At 39.0% G+C, this 18,271-nt stretch overlaps 1 protein-coding gene across 1 annotated transcript in view; it reads right to left on the reverse strand.

Annotated features, from left to right (window-relative positions):
• The window catches only part of LOC117400720 (endonuclease/exonuclease/phosphatase family domain-containing protein 1-like), a 60,225-nt gene that overhangs the window by 16,036 nt on the left and 25,918 nt on the right, over nt 1-18,271 (reverse strand). Inside the window, exon 2 of the mRNA XM_034001016.3 lies at nt 4,135-4,186. Within this exon, the coding sequence (XP_033856907.1) occupies nt 4,135-4,186 (52 nt within the window). The remainder of the gene's footprint in view (nt 1-4,134; nt 4,187-18,271) is intronic.

Genomic DNA, 18,271 nt, shown 5'->3' on the forward strand with positions numbered 1-18,271 from the left:
CTGCGGGGTAGGCACAACGTGGCCCAGTCCGCCAGAAAGAAAGGGTGGAAGAAGCCCTGCTGCTGTCTCCAGTGTCCAAGAGGGGGAAGCCAGAGTGTCCAGCACGCAAGAGGGAGGAGCCTGAGTGTCCAGAGCCCAAGAAGGGGGAGCCTGAGCGTCCAAAGCCCAAGAGGGGGAAGCCCAAGTGTGCCCAAAGAGCAGGAGCTGCCTTTGCCTTCATCACCAGGGGGAGGGGAGCAGGAGCTGCCTCTCCCTTCAACTGAGAAAGGACCAGGAAGTGATGCTGCCGTTGCTCAGCAGCCCCTGCCAGGGTGGCCAACCCCAGCACTATTCCTGTATACATCACCAGGGGGAGAAGTGGAGCTCCTGCTGCCACCTTCTTGGCCGGGGGCGCCCCTCCTGCCGTCGCCTCCAGAAGGTCCTGGCCTGCCCTGCCTAGGGCTGCCGAGTCTGCCCCGCCTGGGGATATATATATCTGATAATTATTTAAAACCAGTTTTAAGCTATGGTAATTCACAATGAACTTAAGTTATTACTTACATTCACTCTGTTCGTGAATTTGTATTTGGGATGTTTTGTCTCATAACAGCACCGTATATTGTATTCTTTGGCAACTGTGACGCGTTCAAGGCAAATGAGGCACGTATGGACACCAGGTTTGGATTCAGCAAAAAAAAAAATTCTGTCCACTCTGGGTTAAATTTTCTGTGTTCAAGATCAATTTTTCTTTTTTTACTTGTACATGGCTTTGACAGAGACATGTTTTCAGACGCTACGGAGGCAGCCTACCATAATTTTATGAAAATATTTTACCTCGAAAATAATCGCAGAGCAACAACCATAAACGTGAATCGCTGTCTTCCGTTTAGCATCTAGCTGGCGCCTGTTTCCGAACCTTGCGTCATGCTTTCCAAGGTCTACTGTACTGTATTACTATTGGTGAACGTGACAGAATCCCACCCAAATGGGCTGGGCTTGTGTATATTCCAAGCACTTCTAAACTTTTATCACCTCTGTCAAGTTATACTGTAATTATATTGGCTAACATGATACAAGGCATTTTGAGGTGTCTACCACTCACACTCACTGTAGACTGGGTGTGAGTCACGTGTGGCTTCTCTCTTTCGAACTCTACTTGTTTTCAGTGAGCGGTGGCTGACGTAGAACTTTTTTTTTTTTGCCAGTGTGTATTTTTTTTAAAGGCGTGGGCCGTTTTTCATTTATAATATAAAAGTCCTTACGGGCCGTATTAAAGCAGTCAGCGGGCCGTATGTTGTGCACCCCTCTGTAGACCACTCCATCCTACTGAATCGTCTTGAAAGCACAGTAGGACTGTCTGGCCTTGTCCTATCCTGGTTCAAATCTTATCTTTCTGATTGGTTTCAGTTAGTCTCTATTGGGGAGGTAAAATCGGCATTATCAGAAATTATCTGTGGTGTTCCACAGGGCTCCATTCTAGGTCCCTTGCTGTTTTCATCAGGTGACATTATCCGCAGACACGGAGTGAACTTCCATTGCTATGCTGATGATACCCAGCTATATTTGCCCCTAAAGCCAGGAATTTCTTCTGCCTGGGTGTTATTAGCTACTTGCCTTACAGATATCATACATTGGATGTCACAGAATTTTCTAATGTTGAATTCAGATAAAACAGAGGTTATGCTAGTGGATTTACAGAACCAACTAAAAGGAAATGTGGGATTACATGAGCTTGACCCTTGGAGTCTCTCATCAAAACTTAAACTAGAAATTAAGAGTTTGGTGGTCATCTTTGGGACTATTAGGGAAGTTACTAAAGTATCTTTTTACCATTTGAAAAATATAGCCAAACTTAGACCAATTATTTCCGTATCTGATGCTGAGAGACTAATGCATGCCTGTTTCATCTAGAATTGATTATTGTATTGCACTTTTTTCTGGTGTCCCAAAATGTGTGGTATCCTGCTTGCAGCTTATTCAGAATACCACATTAAAACTAAAACCAGGAAAAGTGAACATATTACCTCTGTTTTAGCCTCTTTACATTGGCTCCCTTTGCAGTATATCATTGATTTTAAGATTTTGCTGTTAATTTACAAGGCCCTGAATGATTAGCACCTAGTTATTTGCAGGAATTACTGACACTGTATCTTCCAAACCACACTGTGAGATCGCAGGATTATTATTATTATTATTATTATTATTATTATTATTCCTAGAGTCAAAAAAAGCAACACGGGAGGTAGGGCTTTTTCTTGTAGATCTCCTAAATTATGGAATGCTGTGCCTTCATTTGTCAGGGAAGCTGGGACCATTACAGTTTTCAAGTCGAGACTAAAAACACACTTTTTATAAAATGTCTTTCTTATTTTAGTGGATTTTAATGTAACTTTAAAATTGCTGCTTTTGTATTATGTATATACTGTTATTTAAATATGTTATTTAAATGGTCTGATTACGGCAGTTGTATGTGTGACATGCAATACAAATGTATTGTGGTTTGTTCTTTTTTTCTGCTATGTACTGTACAGAGCTTTGCGATACTTTTTTATAAAAAGCTCTATATAAATGCAATAAATATATATCTAACTGACTATACAGTATACATCTAGTGATCTTTAAGTGCCTTAATCTAAATCATTCAACACCTATGTGTGCTTCCCTGCTGGGAAATTGCATTGCGATGCAGCCTGAGTGAATTGATGCTATTAACATGATGAATTAAGTCTGCAGTCACTGTCACAGAAAAATAGACCACTCATCTTTAATGTGTCTTACCTGGTGAAATATTTAAATAAAGGATAAAGAATAATGTTTTGTATGTGTGCACAGTACTGTATTTCCTGATCCTGTGGCAACTATTGTATAATCTAATGCTACAGCTACATTGTGGGGTAGTTTTACTTCCCCAGGTAAAACAAAACAGGCTCCTGCTCCTTTAAATCTGAGAGACAGGGTGCTTTTCAGTAGCGATCCTGTTGTTCTACTGTATACATGCTTACACTGTATTGAATTGACCAACAAAGGTAATTGCCTACAGTCTTCAAGCCTGCTTCTATGTATCTAGTTAAAGATTAAACAATTTAAAACATGTGACAGGCTTGGGAAAGAAAAAAAAATCTATTATACGCATTTTGAAAGACAGAAAAAAACAAACTTTGAAAATACAATTGTGTGTCTCTAAATGTGGATTTTATTTTAAAACCAAAACTAAAGCAATAAAGCATACCACTGGAAGAAGTAACTAGTATTTTTTTCAAAAAAGTTTGCAATACTAATATTTCTGGCTTTCCCCGTATACAAAGATATTTTTGACAGTGCAATAGGATGACATTTATAAGAGTATGCCAGGGACAGGGACATGATGGTGGATGTGGGACTAGTTGGAGCAGCTGTATACCAGACTTAAATGGCAAGCAGGAAATTACTGTGTCTTTAAACAATGGGAAATTTCACGAAAGACAAAGACTGTAAGGAGGATGTGGCAGTCCTGTAAGAAACTTCTCTGTGTTCAATAATTTCCACAGAGTACAAGGAAGCCCTGACTGTAGCAGTTGTGTGTTGATTTAGCTTTTAAATGACTGTGCTTGTCTGAATTCAAATTTTTCACTGGCCTTAGATGTTTATTGATGTTTTTGGGAAACACCGTTTATATTAAAGCTTTATTAGCTAGCATTATATATGGTGTACTGAATGAGTGAGAGTCACTGTGAGACAGGAGAGGTCGAGACAGAGATGCACTTCCTTCTTCAATGTAAGAAATACTCAGAAAATAGACAAACTTATTTTAAAAAATTTGCAAATTCCCTCCCAAACATGTCCAACCCTGAAAAAGTCCCAAACCTCCTGGGAGAGGAGAGAAGCACAGCCCAACTAGCAGCCCAGTATGTGTCTGCGTGTCACAGACTGAGGGACACACAATGAAAGCTCTACATGTTTTGAACAATACATGTTTATTGTTAGTAGTGATATATATATATATTTTTTACTGTACTTTAAAAATCAGTTTGTTTATATATATGTATTCATGATGCATTGTATATATACATGTCTGTATTGTATAATTGCTTTGGCAACACCTGCTATTGTAAGTCATGCTAATAAAGCACCATTGAATTGAATTTAATTTAATTGAATTGAGTGAGAAATCAATACCTTTTCCAGTGCGTCTCTGTCAGCCAGCTCCTGAACTGCCAAAAGCTTGATGCTGCAAATGGGAAAAAAAGAGATGTGAAAAATAACCCACTGAACTGAAAGGCAATTCCTTTTTCTGTAAATCCCAGCCCCTTACAGTAAACTGCTTATGCTTTCAACACAGTGGGCTGAGTGTCCTAAGAAACAGGATTTACTAAACCAGTAGTTTAATTTTTAATTAGAATAAGGTTTTCCTCTTAGCAGGAGGCACCAATCAATTGGTAACAGGATTCCAAGACTATATGAAGTTAAGGCTGTATGCAACACTTTTATAGATTTATAAGCCCCTATACAGTTTTGATGAAGAGAATGCAGAAACTATAAACCTATAATTAAGCACCAATAAAAATATAACCCTGGCCGTTTCTTGATTTAACCGCCAGTGTCTGCTACAGCACACTGTGGAGAGAGTGCAGGCCGTACACACTGTGGAGAGCCTGACCTGGAATACTTATTTTCTTATGGTGTTTGTGATTATTTTGTTTAAACTTTTATTTTGCTCTGTAAGCAGTGTTTTTTGTTAAAAACCTTTTATTTTTGTTATTGTTTAAATAAACGGCGCACGCCACGCCTTTTGTCCTGCAGTACTTGCCTTTGTTTTCCTTCCTGCTTCTGGCCTGATGTCACCACTACATCCATCCTGTCACAGCAGCTCTGACATAAAATACCTGACCTGTGGCAGGCATATCCCAGACTTCAATGTATAGTATGGTAAATGGTGATTTATATTATATATGGCCAACATAATCAAACAAGGGTAATGCTGCAACATGGCTTGAGCAGCAATCTGCAGTCTAAAGGCCTTTAAATTTAAGTGATCAAGCATCACTCTTATATATTTGTAACTACTGGATAGCTACATTAAGGTTGTGACGATAGGTAAATGTGTCGGTGCTTGTCTATATATTACTTGTTTTACGTAAACAAAATGATTACGTAACATTGGGATTGTCGTGGCAGGGGTATAAAGCTAGCACTGTTGCAGGACGGGAAAAAAAAAAGTGTGTTGTAGTGTCGCGGGAGATATGGTTGAGCTGAGCAAGAGAGAGACAGGGAAAGAAGAAAGTTTTGAAAATATGGCTGCACGCTACTGAGGACAACAAGTAGCTGTGTCTTGTTTGTTTTTGCAAGTATAGCTGTTGGATGTTTTATAGAAAATAGTAAAGAAAAATAACGAACTATTCGAGTGAGCTGTGTTGCAGAATTGCGGTGAGAGCGGGTGGAACCTGGGGAGACGTGTTGCTGCCGAATCTACATCGGGTTTGAGAAAATAACTTTTGTTTATAGTTTTCCTGATATGGACATTTGCATTTTTATCGAACTGTCTTGGCTGTTTCGTGCTGATTCTTTATTGCGGTGGAAGGGGAGAGCGTACTACTAGTTTTATTGCTCTTAAACTAATGGACATTTACTGGGATTTGTTCTAAACACCGATGCACTTTATTTCTGTTTCTTTCATTTCTCCTGCTTCTCTGGAAACGTGCTGGAACTCTTGTGCACCATTTAGTTAATATATTGTTTGTTGGATGATATACTATATAATTGTAAATTGTTTTCCTGTATTGCATTGCAACCTTACTAGTTATGCTATATAGTTTTATTATTTCTATATTTGCATGCATAAATGGGCCATTGACTCTAGTTTTATCGATTATTGCAAGTTAAGAATAGTGTCAGTTAAGGACAAATTAAACAATATAGCATAATGGATGGTTTAAATCATGATTAATGGATCACTTAATTTTGAAATTTAAATGCTACTTATGATTTTTAATTGATGATTAACTAATCTATTATTGCTAACTAATTAAAATGCTATGTAATATATTTATTAGTTACATGCTGTGCAACATCTGAATGCTGTGCAATATTTAACAATGCTGTGCAATATATTTGTTGTTGGTGTTCGTATAACCAATTAATAGTGTGATTGGTTAATTGATGTAATTAACTAGTACATTTCTTTGTTAGTTTACGGTCAGTAACCAAGAGGCCTGCTTGATATTTGTAGAGTGTAATAAATGCTTGAGGATTGCATGGTTCCTCAATGCTTCTTCTCCTAGCTGTTTACCTTTTTTCTGTCCTGTTTGTTAATTATTTATTTCAATTACATAGTGTTTCCCTGGGTATATATAGGGTGTAGTGGTGTCACATATGGAAAAGTGAATTACTATGTCCTAGTAGCGGTTTGGTGACAATTAAATATGGTAGATTATGCATTTGCCTGGCACCCCAGATAGCCAACCGTTACAGAATTTGGCACCCCAGATGGGACCCTTGAACCTGACGTTTTGAATAATAAAGAAAAAAAATATATATATATATATATGTAATTGGTTATATTTGATTGTAATTATGGCAACAGGATATGGTAAATGGACGGAGAAGGAGCTGACTCTAGTTGGAGGAGAAAAGTTAATTGATTCTGTTAAAGTGGGCGAATCTCTCTCTAGGCTAGATAATAGCGACTCCTTAATTGATAGTGATTTGGATATTTCAGTGAATGCACCACCTTTAGTACCTTTGCCTATGGGTGTTACAGGTGTTAGTCAGGTGGAGCTTGTAACTTTAATTCATGCTGTGGAGGGTATAAAAAATGCCATTAAAGAAACTCAAGTGCTTCAGGAGCATTGGGTGCAGTCACAAAATGAAGAGGTTAAAGAAACAGGAAATATAAGAGAGGAATTAAAATGGAATATGGAGCAATTGCAGCGGGAGTTGCAGGAGGAATATCGCACTGTTTCAAGTACTTTACAGGTATCTGTGCATCAAGTTGCAACAGAGCTGAGTCAGTTAAAAGCTCAGATGGGGGCTGAGATGTTGATTTTAAAACAGGAAGTGTTGGGAAAAATTGATCTTTTGGTTGAGTATATTAACCGGGGTCAGGTTGATTTGAAAAAACAATTAGAAACTTTTAAGCCGTCTCTGCCGATCGTTGCACTCCCCACTCCAAGTACTCTGTCAGAGGTGTCTGGTAACGCTGTATCACCTATTACAAAGAGAGAGAAAAACCTTCCAATTAAGTTGACTTTTCCTACTTATGGATGTCCGGAAGATGATTCCGATCCATTATTGTATCTAGCGAAATGCAAAGATTACTTGGCACTAAGACCTATGGCAGATGGAGAAATTCTTGCAACTCTCCGAAGTGTCCTACATGGAACTGCGAGAGATTGGTGGGAGATTACCAGAACACAAGTGGTTAGTTGGCAAGAGTTTGAAGAGCGTTTTCGAGCAGCATTTCTTTCTGAAGATTATGAAGATGAGTTACTGGAAAGAATTAGAACTAAAGTACAATTAGAAAATGAAAATATAAGGGATTTTGCTTTTTCTTATCAGGCCTTGTGCAAAAGATGGAAACCCAGTATAACTGAGATTGAAGTACTGAAGCTGATCCTGAAAAATGCAAATCCATGGCTTGTCAGTCAACTGCGTGGACGGGTGACGAGCGTTGAAGAACTGGTACGGTTGGGGGGACAACTTGAAAAGGATAGACAAAATCAACAGGAATATGAGAAAAAGAAAATGGCTATTTCTACGAGTTCTAATATGAATTCCTCTAAAGTGGATAATAAAGCAGCAGTGAGAGCAAACCAGCCATCCAGTTATTTGTGTTGGAGATGCAATGGATGTCATTCTCCAGGTCAGTGTTCTCAGTATAAGAATCAGACTGCACAGAATTTTCAGAATAAAACTACTGCTTTTCATAAATCAAAAAGTGGTAGTTTTGGAAAGGAGACCACATTGTCAGCTGTGGTTGAAGATTCACAAGTAGCAGGGAAATCTGTTTCTTGGAAGAAGAAAATAGAACAAGGTCATCCTGAAAAAATTACTTTGCGCCAATTGGTTGTACCAGTAACTGTCTCTGGATGGATTGGGAAAGCTATTTTGGATACTGGAGCTACGTATACCCTGATTAATGAAAAACTTTGGAAAGAGCTTAAGCAGCCACATGACATGCTGCAGACTCAAGATAAAGTGACTTTGTTTTTAGCCAATGGTGAAGAAAGCTTACCTTTGGGTTATGTAAACCTTGCATATCAAATGCATGGGTTCAGATGGACTTTACCTACTTTAGTTTTGTCTGAATCACAATTGGCCTATGCTCTTGTATTGGGACTGGATTTTGTTACCCTTACAGGACTTGTGATTGATGTGAGAAGTCAGACATATAGCTTCCCCTATGATAAGAAGCAGCAGATGTTCTCTTTCCAGCCAGGAGGGGGATCTCTAGCAAGTTGGCTCCCTGTCTCTGAAGTTGGGGATGGAATACGAGTTTGTACCTCATTGTACACTACAATTTCACCTTATGGGGGAATGTTTTCTGGGACGCTAAAGACCGAGTCTCTTTCTCTTGAAGATGTTATCAGCCAGGTGATACAAAATGCCGACCTGTTGGGAACTGATGCTGAACAACTGCACCAGTTATTGTGCAATAACACGAAAGTCTGTGAAGTTAAAATTGGTAAAACATCCTTTGTTAAACATAAAATTTGCATAACTAATGAAGCTGCTATTAAACAACGACCTTATCGCTTGTCTATTGCAAAGCAGAGAGTGGTTCAAGAGCATGTCATGGATATGTTGGAGAAGGGTGTAATTGAAGAATCTAGTTCTGCTTGGGCTTCCCCTATTGTCCTTGTGTCAAAGAAAGACGGTTCCCAACGTTTTTGCGTGGATTATCGGAAACTAAATGCCAGAACCATTGATGATGCTTATCCTTTACCAACAATTGGGGAAATCTTGGAATCACTTTCTGGAGCGGGAATCTTTACAACTCTGGACTTAAAGAGTGGTTATTGGCAAGTGGAAATGGATCCAGACAGTAAAGACAAAACGGCTTTTGTGACCCCTTTTGGACTGTATCATTTTAGAGTTATGCCTTTTGGATTAAAAAATGCACCTGCCACCTTCCAAAGATTAATGGAAAGAGTCTTGGGAGATTTAAGAGGGAAAATATGTTTTGTATATCTTGATGATGTTATAATCTACTCGGCAACTGTTGGACAGCATCTTCAAGATATTCAGGCTGTTTTAAATCAATTGGAAGTTGCTGGACTTACTTTAAATTTAAAGAAATGCCAGTTTTGTAAACAGCAAATTAAATTTCTGGGTCACATTGTAACTCGGAGAGGAGTGTGTGCTGACCCTGCTAAAACTGATGCCATTCAGAATTTTCCAATACCAACTAATATAAAGGCCGTTCAAAGATTTCTGGGACTTGCTGGATGGTACCACAGGTTTGTGGCTAATTTTTCTCAAATTGCAGAACCATTGAATGCACTAAAAAAGAAAGGCGCCAAGTTCAGTTGGACTGTTGAATGTCAGACTGCTTTTCAGGCATTAAAAGATTGCTTGACTTCTTCACCAGTGTTAGGGCATCCAGATAATAAGTTACCTTTCATTGTCTACACTGATGCCAGTGCCTATGGACTTGGTGCTATATTGGTACAGCGTGTTTCTCCAGACTCGGAAGTCGTCCTGGCTTATGCCAGTCGTACTTTGACAGTTTCAGAACGGAATTATTCAACAGTGGAACGAGAAGGTTTGGCTGTTGTGTGGGCCCTGGAAAGATGGAGACATTATTTAGAGGGGAGATATTTCACAGTAGTTACTGACCATTCTTCCTTATTATGGATTTTTAATACCAGCAATCCGAACTCTCGGTTAATTCGCTGGGTGTTGCGGTTACAGGAATTTAACTTTACCGTGGAATATCGCAAAGGAAAATTAAATTGCGCTCCTGATGCCTTGTCTCGTGCTCCCATTGAGGCACAAGAAAATACCCTGTTGGGAATGCAGACTCGTAGTTTGGAAGGAAACGAGCGTGTGGATTCATTCCCTTTGAGTGATGAAGATATCTGGAGAGCTCAGAGCGTAGATCCTGAAATAAAAGGAATATACACTGCTCTTCTTTCTGAACAAGAGGCTGGCTCTAATATATCTGACAAATTTGCCATTGTGGAGGATAAGGTTTACCGAACAGTGAAAAACCCGAATGGAGTAAATCACTATCAGGTTTATGTTCCTGCAGCTTTAAGAAGCAAGGTCCTTGTAGCTTTCCATGACAACCCTCTCAGTGGGCATTTTGGACGTTTTAAAACCTTGAAACGAATTCAGAAACTTGCCTACTGGCCGAAGATGTGGAAGGACGTGGTTACTTATGTACGTAATTGTACAGTTTGTCAAACTTTAAAACCAGAAACTAGACGGTTGGCAGGAAAGATTCAACAAACTGTTGTTGGTCGTCCATGGGAGATGCTAGGGATCGATCTCATGGGTCCCCTACCACGGAGTTCAAAAGGAAATACCCAACTTCTTGTGATTGTGGATTATTATTCAAGGTGGGTAGAATTATTCCCTTTAAGAAGAGCCACTGCAGAAGTTATTGGTCAAATTTTAATCAGAGAGATCTTCACTCGGTGGGGAACCCCTGATTATCTTCTTTCTGATCGAGGACCACAGTTCATTTCTCATGTGCTGCAGGCGGTATGTGAGAAATGGCAAGTGGTGCAAAAATTGACAACTGCTTACCATCCTCAGACTAATTTAACTGAGCGTGTGAATCGCACCCTGAAACCTATGATGGCGTCTTATGTGTCGGATCAGCATAAGAAGTGGGATCGATATCTTTGCGAATTTCGATTTGCTATCAACTCAGCAGTACAAGAATCTACTGGTTACACTCCTGCTGAAGTGAATTTGGGACGTACCCTTGGTGGACCCCTGGAGAAAGCTTTCCAACATAATGTGAGGCCTGACGTGCCTAGTTATGAGTTACTGTCTAGGTTAAGTAAGTTACGTGCTGCTGTGCAAGAAAATGTAAGTAAAGCACAAGCACGACAGAAAAGAAATTATAATAAACACCGCAGGGACGTTAGCTTTAACCTCAAGGATCGAGTTTGGGTTCGTAATCATCCCCAATCTAAAGCTGCTACCAGTTATACTGCCAAGTTTGCTCCAAGATGGAAGGGCCCATACCGAATTATCAAACAAGTGGGACCTGTGAACTTCCAGGTAGTTATGGAGGAGACTGGTGAGGATGCCAGAGTTATTCACATTTCCAACCTCAAGCCTTGCTATCCTACTGTAGCTGAACTAGAGGAGCAAGAGAAGCGGAACGTGATGAAGATTTTTAATGAAGATAGTGATGATGAGGAGTTTTTGGGATTTGTAGAAAAAGAGATGGAAGAGTCTGTTCCTCCACGTTCCAGCTCTGTATGGGGGGGGGAGTGTGACGATAGGTAAATGTGTCGGTGCTTGTCTATATATTACTTGTTTTACGTAAACAAAATGATTACGTAACATTGGGATTGTCGTGGCAGGGGTATAAAGCTAGCACTGTTGCAGGACGGGAAAAAAAAAAGTGTGTTGTAGTGTCGCGGGAGATATGGTTGAGCTGAGCAAGAGAGAGACAGGGAAAGAAGAAAGTTTTGAAAATATGGCTGCACGCTACTGAGGACAACAAGTAGCTGTGTCTTGTTTGTTTTTGCAAGTATAGCTGTTGGATGTTTTATAGAAAATAGTAAAGAAAAATAACGAACTATTCGAGTGAGCTGTGTTGCAGAATTGCGGTGAGAGCGGGTGGAACCTGGGGAGACGTGTTGCTGCCGAATCTACATCGGGTTTGAGAAAATAACTTTTGTTTATAGTTTTCCTGATATGGACATTTGCATTTTTATCGAACTGTCTTGGCTGTTTCGTGCTGATTCTTTATTGCGGTGGAAGGGGAGAGCGTACTACTAGTTTTATTGCTCTTAAACTAATGGACATTTACTGGGATTTGTTCTAAACACCGATGCACTTTATTTCTGTTTCTTTCATTTCTCCTGCTTCTCTGGAAACGTGCTGGAACTCTTGTGCACCATTTAGTTAATATATTGTTTGTTGGATGATATACTATATAATTGTAAATTGTTTTCCTGTATTGCATTGCAACCTTACTAGTTATGCTATATAGTTTTATTATTTCTATATTTGCATGCATAAATGGGCCATTGACTCTAGTTTTATCGATTATTGCAAGTTAAGAATAGTGTCAGTTAAGGACAAATTAAACAATATAGCATAATGGATGGTTTAAATCATGATTAATGGATCACTTAATTTTGAAATTTAAATGCTACTTATGATTTTTAATTGATGATTAACTAATCTATTATTGCTAACTAATTAAAATGCTATGTAATATATTTATTAGTTACATGCTGTGCAACATCTGAATGCTGTGCAATATTTAACAATGCTGTGCAATATATTTGTTGTTGGTGTTCGTATAACCAATTAATAGTGTGATTGGTTAATTGATGTAATTAACTAGTACATTTCTTTGTTAGTTTACGGTCAGTAACCAAGAGGCCTGCTTGATATTTGTAGAGTGTAATAAATGCTTGAGGATTGCATGGTTCCTCAATGCTTCTTCTCCTAGCTGTTTACCTTTTTTCTGTCCTGTTTGTTAATTATTTATTTCAATTACATAGTGTTTCCCTGGGTATATATAGGGTGTAGTGGTGTCACATATGGAAAAGTGAATTACTATGTCCTAGTAGCGGTTTGGTGACAATTAAATATGGTAGATTATGCATTTGCCTGGCACCCCAGATAGCCAACCGTTACAAGGTTTTCTAACTTCACTCCATTAAATATGGTAGCCTGTCGATTCACAGCACACAGTTAAACATCTTTGCCTACCATAGAAAAATGAATTCCCCTCGAACTGCAAAGCAAATTATCTTTTATCCAATGTACTAAAATTTGGATCTTATACAGTAAGTGATATTTCAGTTATCTCATCCAGTCATCATTAAGATCAGCATGGGATATTCAGTAGTTTTGTTCTGGAAATACCAAGAACTGAAATGACCTGCTGTTATTTAAGCCAGACACTGTAGGAGGATGCAAGACACTACCACAGAGTGGCAGTACAAAACACACATTCTAGAAAATTATTACAAAGCCAATTGGACTTTTGGGTGTTATTTGTTTGCTCATTTCAATGCACAGTTAAAATGTAATTTACCAATAACCAATGAGACTGAACAGTATGTGGATAAGGATATGTGGCTGTATATTCAAAGGGTTTATGCCACTCATTTATTTCTGCTGGCTGGTATACATTCACACAGGTACAGTTTACAGTCAACATGGACTAATTGTAAATTAACCACATTTGTGAATTATGAAATCATGAAACATCGAAGGAGCCCTGTATTTGATCACATTAAGTGCGTGTTATGCTTTTGAAAAGACATCTCAAGGCTGATGGAGGAGAAGTGAGGGGGGGAAGTATCACTGTTGTTCAATTTCAGACAAGGAATTACATTTTAAGAAAACTTATCCCTTTTCTACAGAATGTTACTGTATATACAGTAAAGTAGTGTCACAATGAACTGATAAATATAGTACACATAAACCAAACTTTTACTCATTCAGGGTACCCATGGCAACCAAATTATCTCTGAACTACAGTACACAAGTTTGCTTTTTTTAAGAATCCAAAATTTGAAACCCAACATGCTAGTAATTCAAGTTATCAAAAAATGGTCTGAGTGCTCTTATAACGGAATTTAAATAAAAGGTTTTCACAATGTTTTTTTTAAAACTGTCAGCATACAATGGTATACAAATGTCCACAAAACAGAACATGTTAACACATGTAATGCAACAAGTTTTGAATTGTACATAGGGTAACATAAAATGGATGTATTCAGTCTTTGACCCAATGTAAGATGTAAGAAAGAAAACTGATGTGTTTTAGTATTATATAGCAATATAAAGACAGTTAAGACAATAAGACAATTGTTAGTCACGTGCCCTAAAGTGGTTAGTCTGGTTTTTGTGTTTGGTTTACCATGTTGGTTTCATTTTTGAAGTACTTTGCAACAGCTGGTTTGCAGAGTTTTTGCATTTTCAGGGATAGGATCATAATGCACAAAAAGTGCCCCTATCTGTGCCAACAAAGGGGATACTGTGTCTTTAATGAAATGTGGAACTGCTTACTGCAGTGGCTAGACAGTGCAGACTTGGTAGTGCTGCTGTGTCTACCTCAGAACTCCGCTTAAATATAGGCTTGTGGGAGTAACTTAATGAATGGGGGGTTCAGCCCTGGTTGTAGGAATTGGCCCAGTACAAAACCCTGAGCTGGTTTTAATTGATCTTATATCCACTGATTGATCTTTGAGCAGATGGTGTGTGCATAACAATTGGACTTCCTGAAGCTGATGGATTTAGTTCTTCACTAAATGCTGATAAAGTATATACATATATTGTTTAATCCTAACTTGTTGCATCTTATCTTCCACTGTATTGTAGTAGTAGAATTTGCACTTACTGTAAACTATACTGTATTTAAATATTGCCTTGCATTGCAACTATGTAATGCCCTATACCACTTGTAAGTCACCTTCGATGAAGTTCTCTACTAAATAAATAAATAAATAAATAAATAAATAAATAAATAAATATACAACCTGTAGATTTATAAACAACATGATTGTATGCCTACGTGCACTGTGTGCTCACATTATTATAAATGTTACTAAGGGAACTATCTGTAGTTCCTCTTTCGGAACTTCCTTTTTCATTGAAATACAAAAAGAGTGTAAATCTGATTTCCCTTTATGCTTGCCTTAGCTGAATTCTGCAAAAAGGTTCCCAGCACACGGGACAGAATGCTGTAGAGATACGGCACCTTTAAAACAGAGAATGCAGCTCTGATGCTGACCAATGACACGTTTATTATCAGATTAACAATGCCTGGCCTTCAGTTCATATTAATGACCTATGAAAACAGCAATTACACGGACGAAACTGTGCAGCAAACCTATATCGACAGTGCTCACCCAAATGAAATATACTTTAATCACAGGAGCACACCTAAAATCCTTCTAGACTGTCCATATTTATAGTCTGTGGCTAATTGGAAAATATGTCTGCCTCTGCAAACACATCTGATCAATAACATTTTAAGCAATCACATCTGTTCAAGTTTTTACAAGGCTGTACAGCTCAGTCAACTAATCAGTACAACACGATGCGGGAGCCAGCACTCTCTACATGCAAATGAATTGTAAGACAGGCATACTGTACTGTACTGTACTGTGTATTATTATTATTATTATTATTTATTTCTTAGCAGACGCCCTTATCCAGGGCGACTTACAATCGCAAGCAAATACAAATACATTCAAGTGTTACAATATAAGTCATACAATAAGAACAAGAAATACAATAATTCTCAAGTGTGACAAACCACAATTCAATAATACAGCAGATAATAGTGAAAGTTACATCAGGATATGATTAAATAGTGATAGTTACATCAGGATATGATTAAGTACAAAATACTACAGGTTAAACACTTGGCAGATTACAATATTCTGAGGTACAGGATTAAATGCAGTAAAATAGGGGGCAGATAAGAGCAAAATAAAGCACATTTAAATGAAGGGTGATAGTGTCCCAGGATACAACAGAGGAGTTCTACAGGTGCTGTTTGAAGAGGTGAGTCTTAAGGAGGCGCCGGAATGTGGTCAGGGACTGGGCAGTCCTGACATCTGTAGGAAGGTCGTTCCACCACTGCGGAGCAAGGGTGGAGAAGGAGCGGGCTCGGGAGGCAGGGGAGCGTAGCGGAGGTAGAGCCAGTCTTCTAGTGCAGGCGGAGCGGAGAGGTCGAGTGGGGGTGTAGGGAGAGATGAGGGTCTGGAAGTAGCTGGGTGCAGTCTGATCAAGGCATCTGTAGGCTAGTACAAGAGTCTTGAACTGGATGCGAGCGGTGATCGGGAGCCAGTGGAGCGAGCGGAGTAGTGGAGTAGCGTGGGCGAAGCGAGGTAGAGAGAACACCAGGCGAGCAGCAGAGTTCTAGATGAGCTGGAGCGGACGGGTGGCGGACGCAGGGAGGCTGGCAGCAAGGTTGGACACCAGCAGGCTAAATATTAGGCACTGACCTGCCCAAAGCAATTAGAAATATTCTGCGGCAGCTGTGGCTACCCATGTTCAGTTCTGTCTGTGTCTTACAGTACTGTTACACTGCTGGAGAGCTATGGTATAAAGACAACCAGCAACTTCCACATGTCTTTAGATGTCTTCGCAAATTGCTAATTTTGACTGGTACTGTACAGGTGGTAGAAACATACAACACAAAGATTCGTAAAGGCTAATGTAAAAATATGGAATGGTACAGTCTCAGTCTAGGGATATTAGTGTTCTGAAAAGCTTATAATGTGTACAATATATTGCTTTGTTCTCAAGTAGATTATATTCACATAGCAAACAGGGCATGTTTTTAGGTCATCATACAATAATTGCTCCATTCTGAGGACTCTCTCACAAATTTGGAGCTATCTTACTCCCAAACAAAACATGATTTAACGTACTGCTTCAGTTTTACGGTAAAAAAAAAGTTTTCTCTTTTAAATAATTTTTTGTATGTATCTTTTGTAAGAACTGTGTATGCCTACTGCTATTTAAACCAGGACTACAGCACTCTTTTATACATCAACATTAGAGATGCATGCAAGGACGGGGAATTCAACTTCCTGGGTATCAACTGGAACAACCCCACAGATTGCAGAGCAACCCAGCTTGAAATGGTAAAAGTGGCACATGATTGCTTCTTAACACAATTTGTAAATGCCCCTACCAGGGAGGACTCTTGCCTCGGCCTAGTATTCTCAAATTACCAAGTGAGCAAAATAGAAACCATGGAATGTAGTGGAGCTTTCACCAGCGAGGATGTCAATAACATGACCCTTGACACAGAGTCCTCAAACAATCTTAGACGCATTTAGTATTAATCAAGCCGAAGTTCTAACAGGCTTTGGGGCTCTCAAGACTAACACATCCCCTAATCAGGATGGCACATACCCAAGAGTGCAGAAGCAAAGAACGTCATCGCCAAGCTGCTGGCAAATCAATCAAGACAGGCATGTTGCAAATGTAGTACCCATATTTTAAAAAGGAAGATAAGGTGAAACCAGAAAACTACAGACCCATCAGCCTCACCTCCATAACATGTAAAAACATAGCATGCAATCGTAATAGGGAAACTCAATGAATATCTAGTGCTGTAGCAGCGGTATCATAGGAAACAGCCATCATGGATTCAGAACAAGGCTGCTCCCATCTGACAAACCTCTTAAAGAAGTCACTCCAAGGATGGATATAAAATAACTTATGACATCATATACTTAAGACTTATAAAAAGCCTTTGACAAAGTGCCGCATGAAAGACTATTCCTTAAGTGTGGGAATACAAGGAAATGCATGCTGGGGCCATGTACTCAGTGGGGTGCCACAGGACAAAGCTTGGACCCTTGTTTCGTATCTAGATCAGGAATAACTAGCAAACGTGTCAAATCTGCAGTCGCTACAAAGCTTGGGAAGTGGCCGACACGCTTTCAGCCATCCAGGAAATTAAAAAAGATTGAGACTGCATACAGAACAGGGTAAAAACGTGGCAAATGAAATGTAATGTCAAGACAAGTGTCACATGCTGGTCATAAAAATGTAAGATTCAAATACCAAACGGGGGTACAACACTAGAGAAAGACCAGAGGAGAGTTTGACATTGACTGGAGATATACTTAGGACAGATACAGTAAACTTAGCACAGAGAGTGATAAAGTTATGTATTGTGTTACCTAGTCATGTTGTTGAGGCAGAACCACCAGGATCCTTTAAGACCCAACTTTGAGATCAATCAGCTACTAGGAACTGGACCGAATGGCCTCTCATTTGTACAATTTCTTATGTTCTTATAAAACAGCAGGAACCTAGAATGCTACAAGAATTCACATGAAATAGCGTTTCTAAAAAAATATTACTTTCTATAACAAAGCATTTGAAGTGCTGTAGGCTTTAACTACCAAGTTTAATACATACTTTCTAAACCAATTTTTTCTTTAAAAAAAATGGCCTGCGTATTAAACTTGAGTATAGTGATGTGTGTATTAAAATCAACAAAAATATGTGAATACCAGAGTACACAAACAGCAACGTGACTGGCTGCTGAGAAAAGTAGCCACTGCCCGATCTCAAATCACCCATGACATACAGGCAGCCATTTTCAAAGAAGTCTCATTCATTCAAAGAGAAGCTT

This window comes from Acipenser ruthenus, chromosome 4, assembly GCF_902713425.1.
Source record: "Acipenser ruthenus chromosome 4, fAciRut3.2 maternal haplotype, whole genome shotgun sequence".
Classification (NCBI taxonomy): domain Eukaryota; kingdom Metazoa; phylum Chordata; class Actinopteri; order Acipenseriformes; family Acipenseridae; genus Acipenser; species Acipenser ruthenus.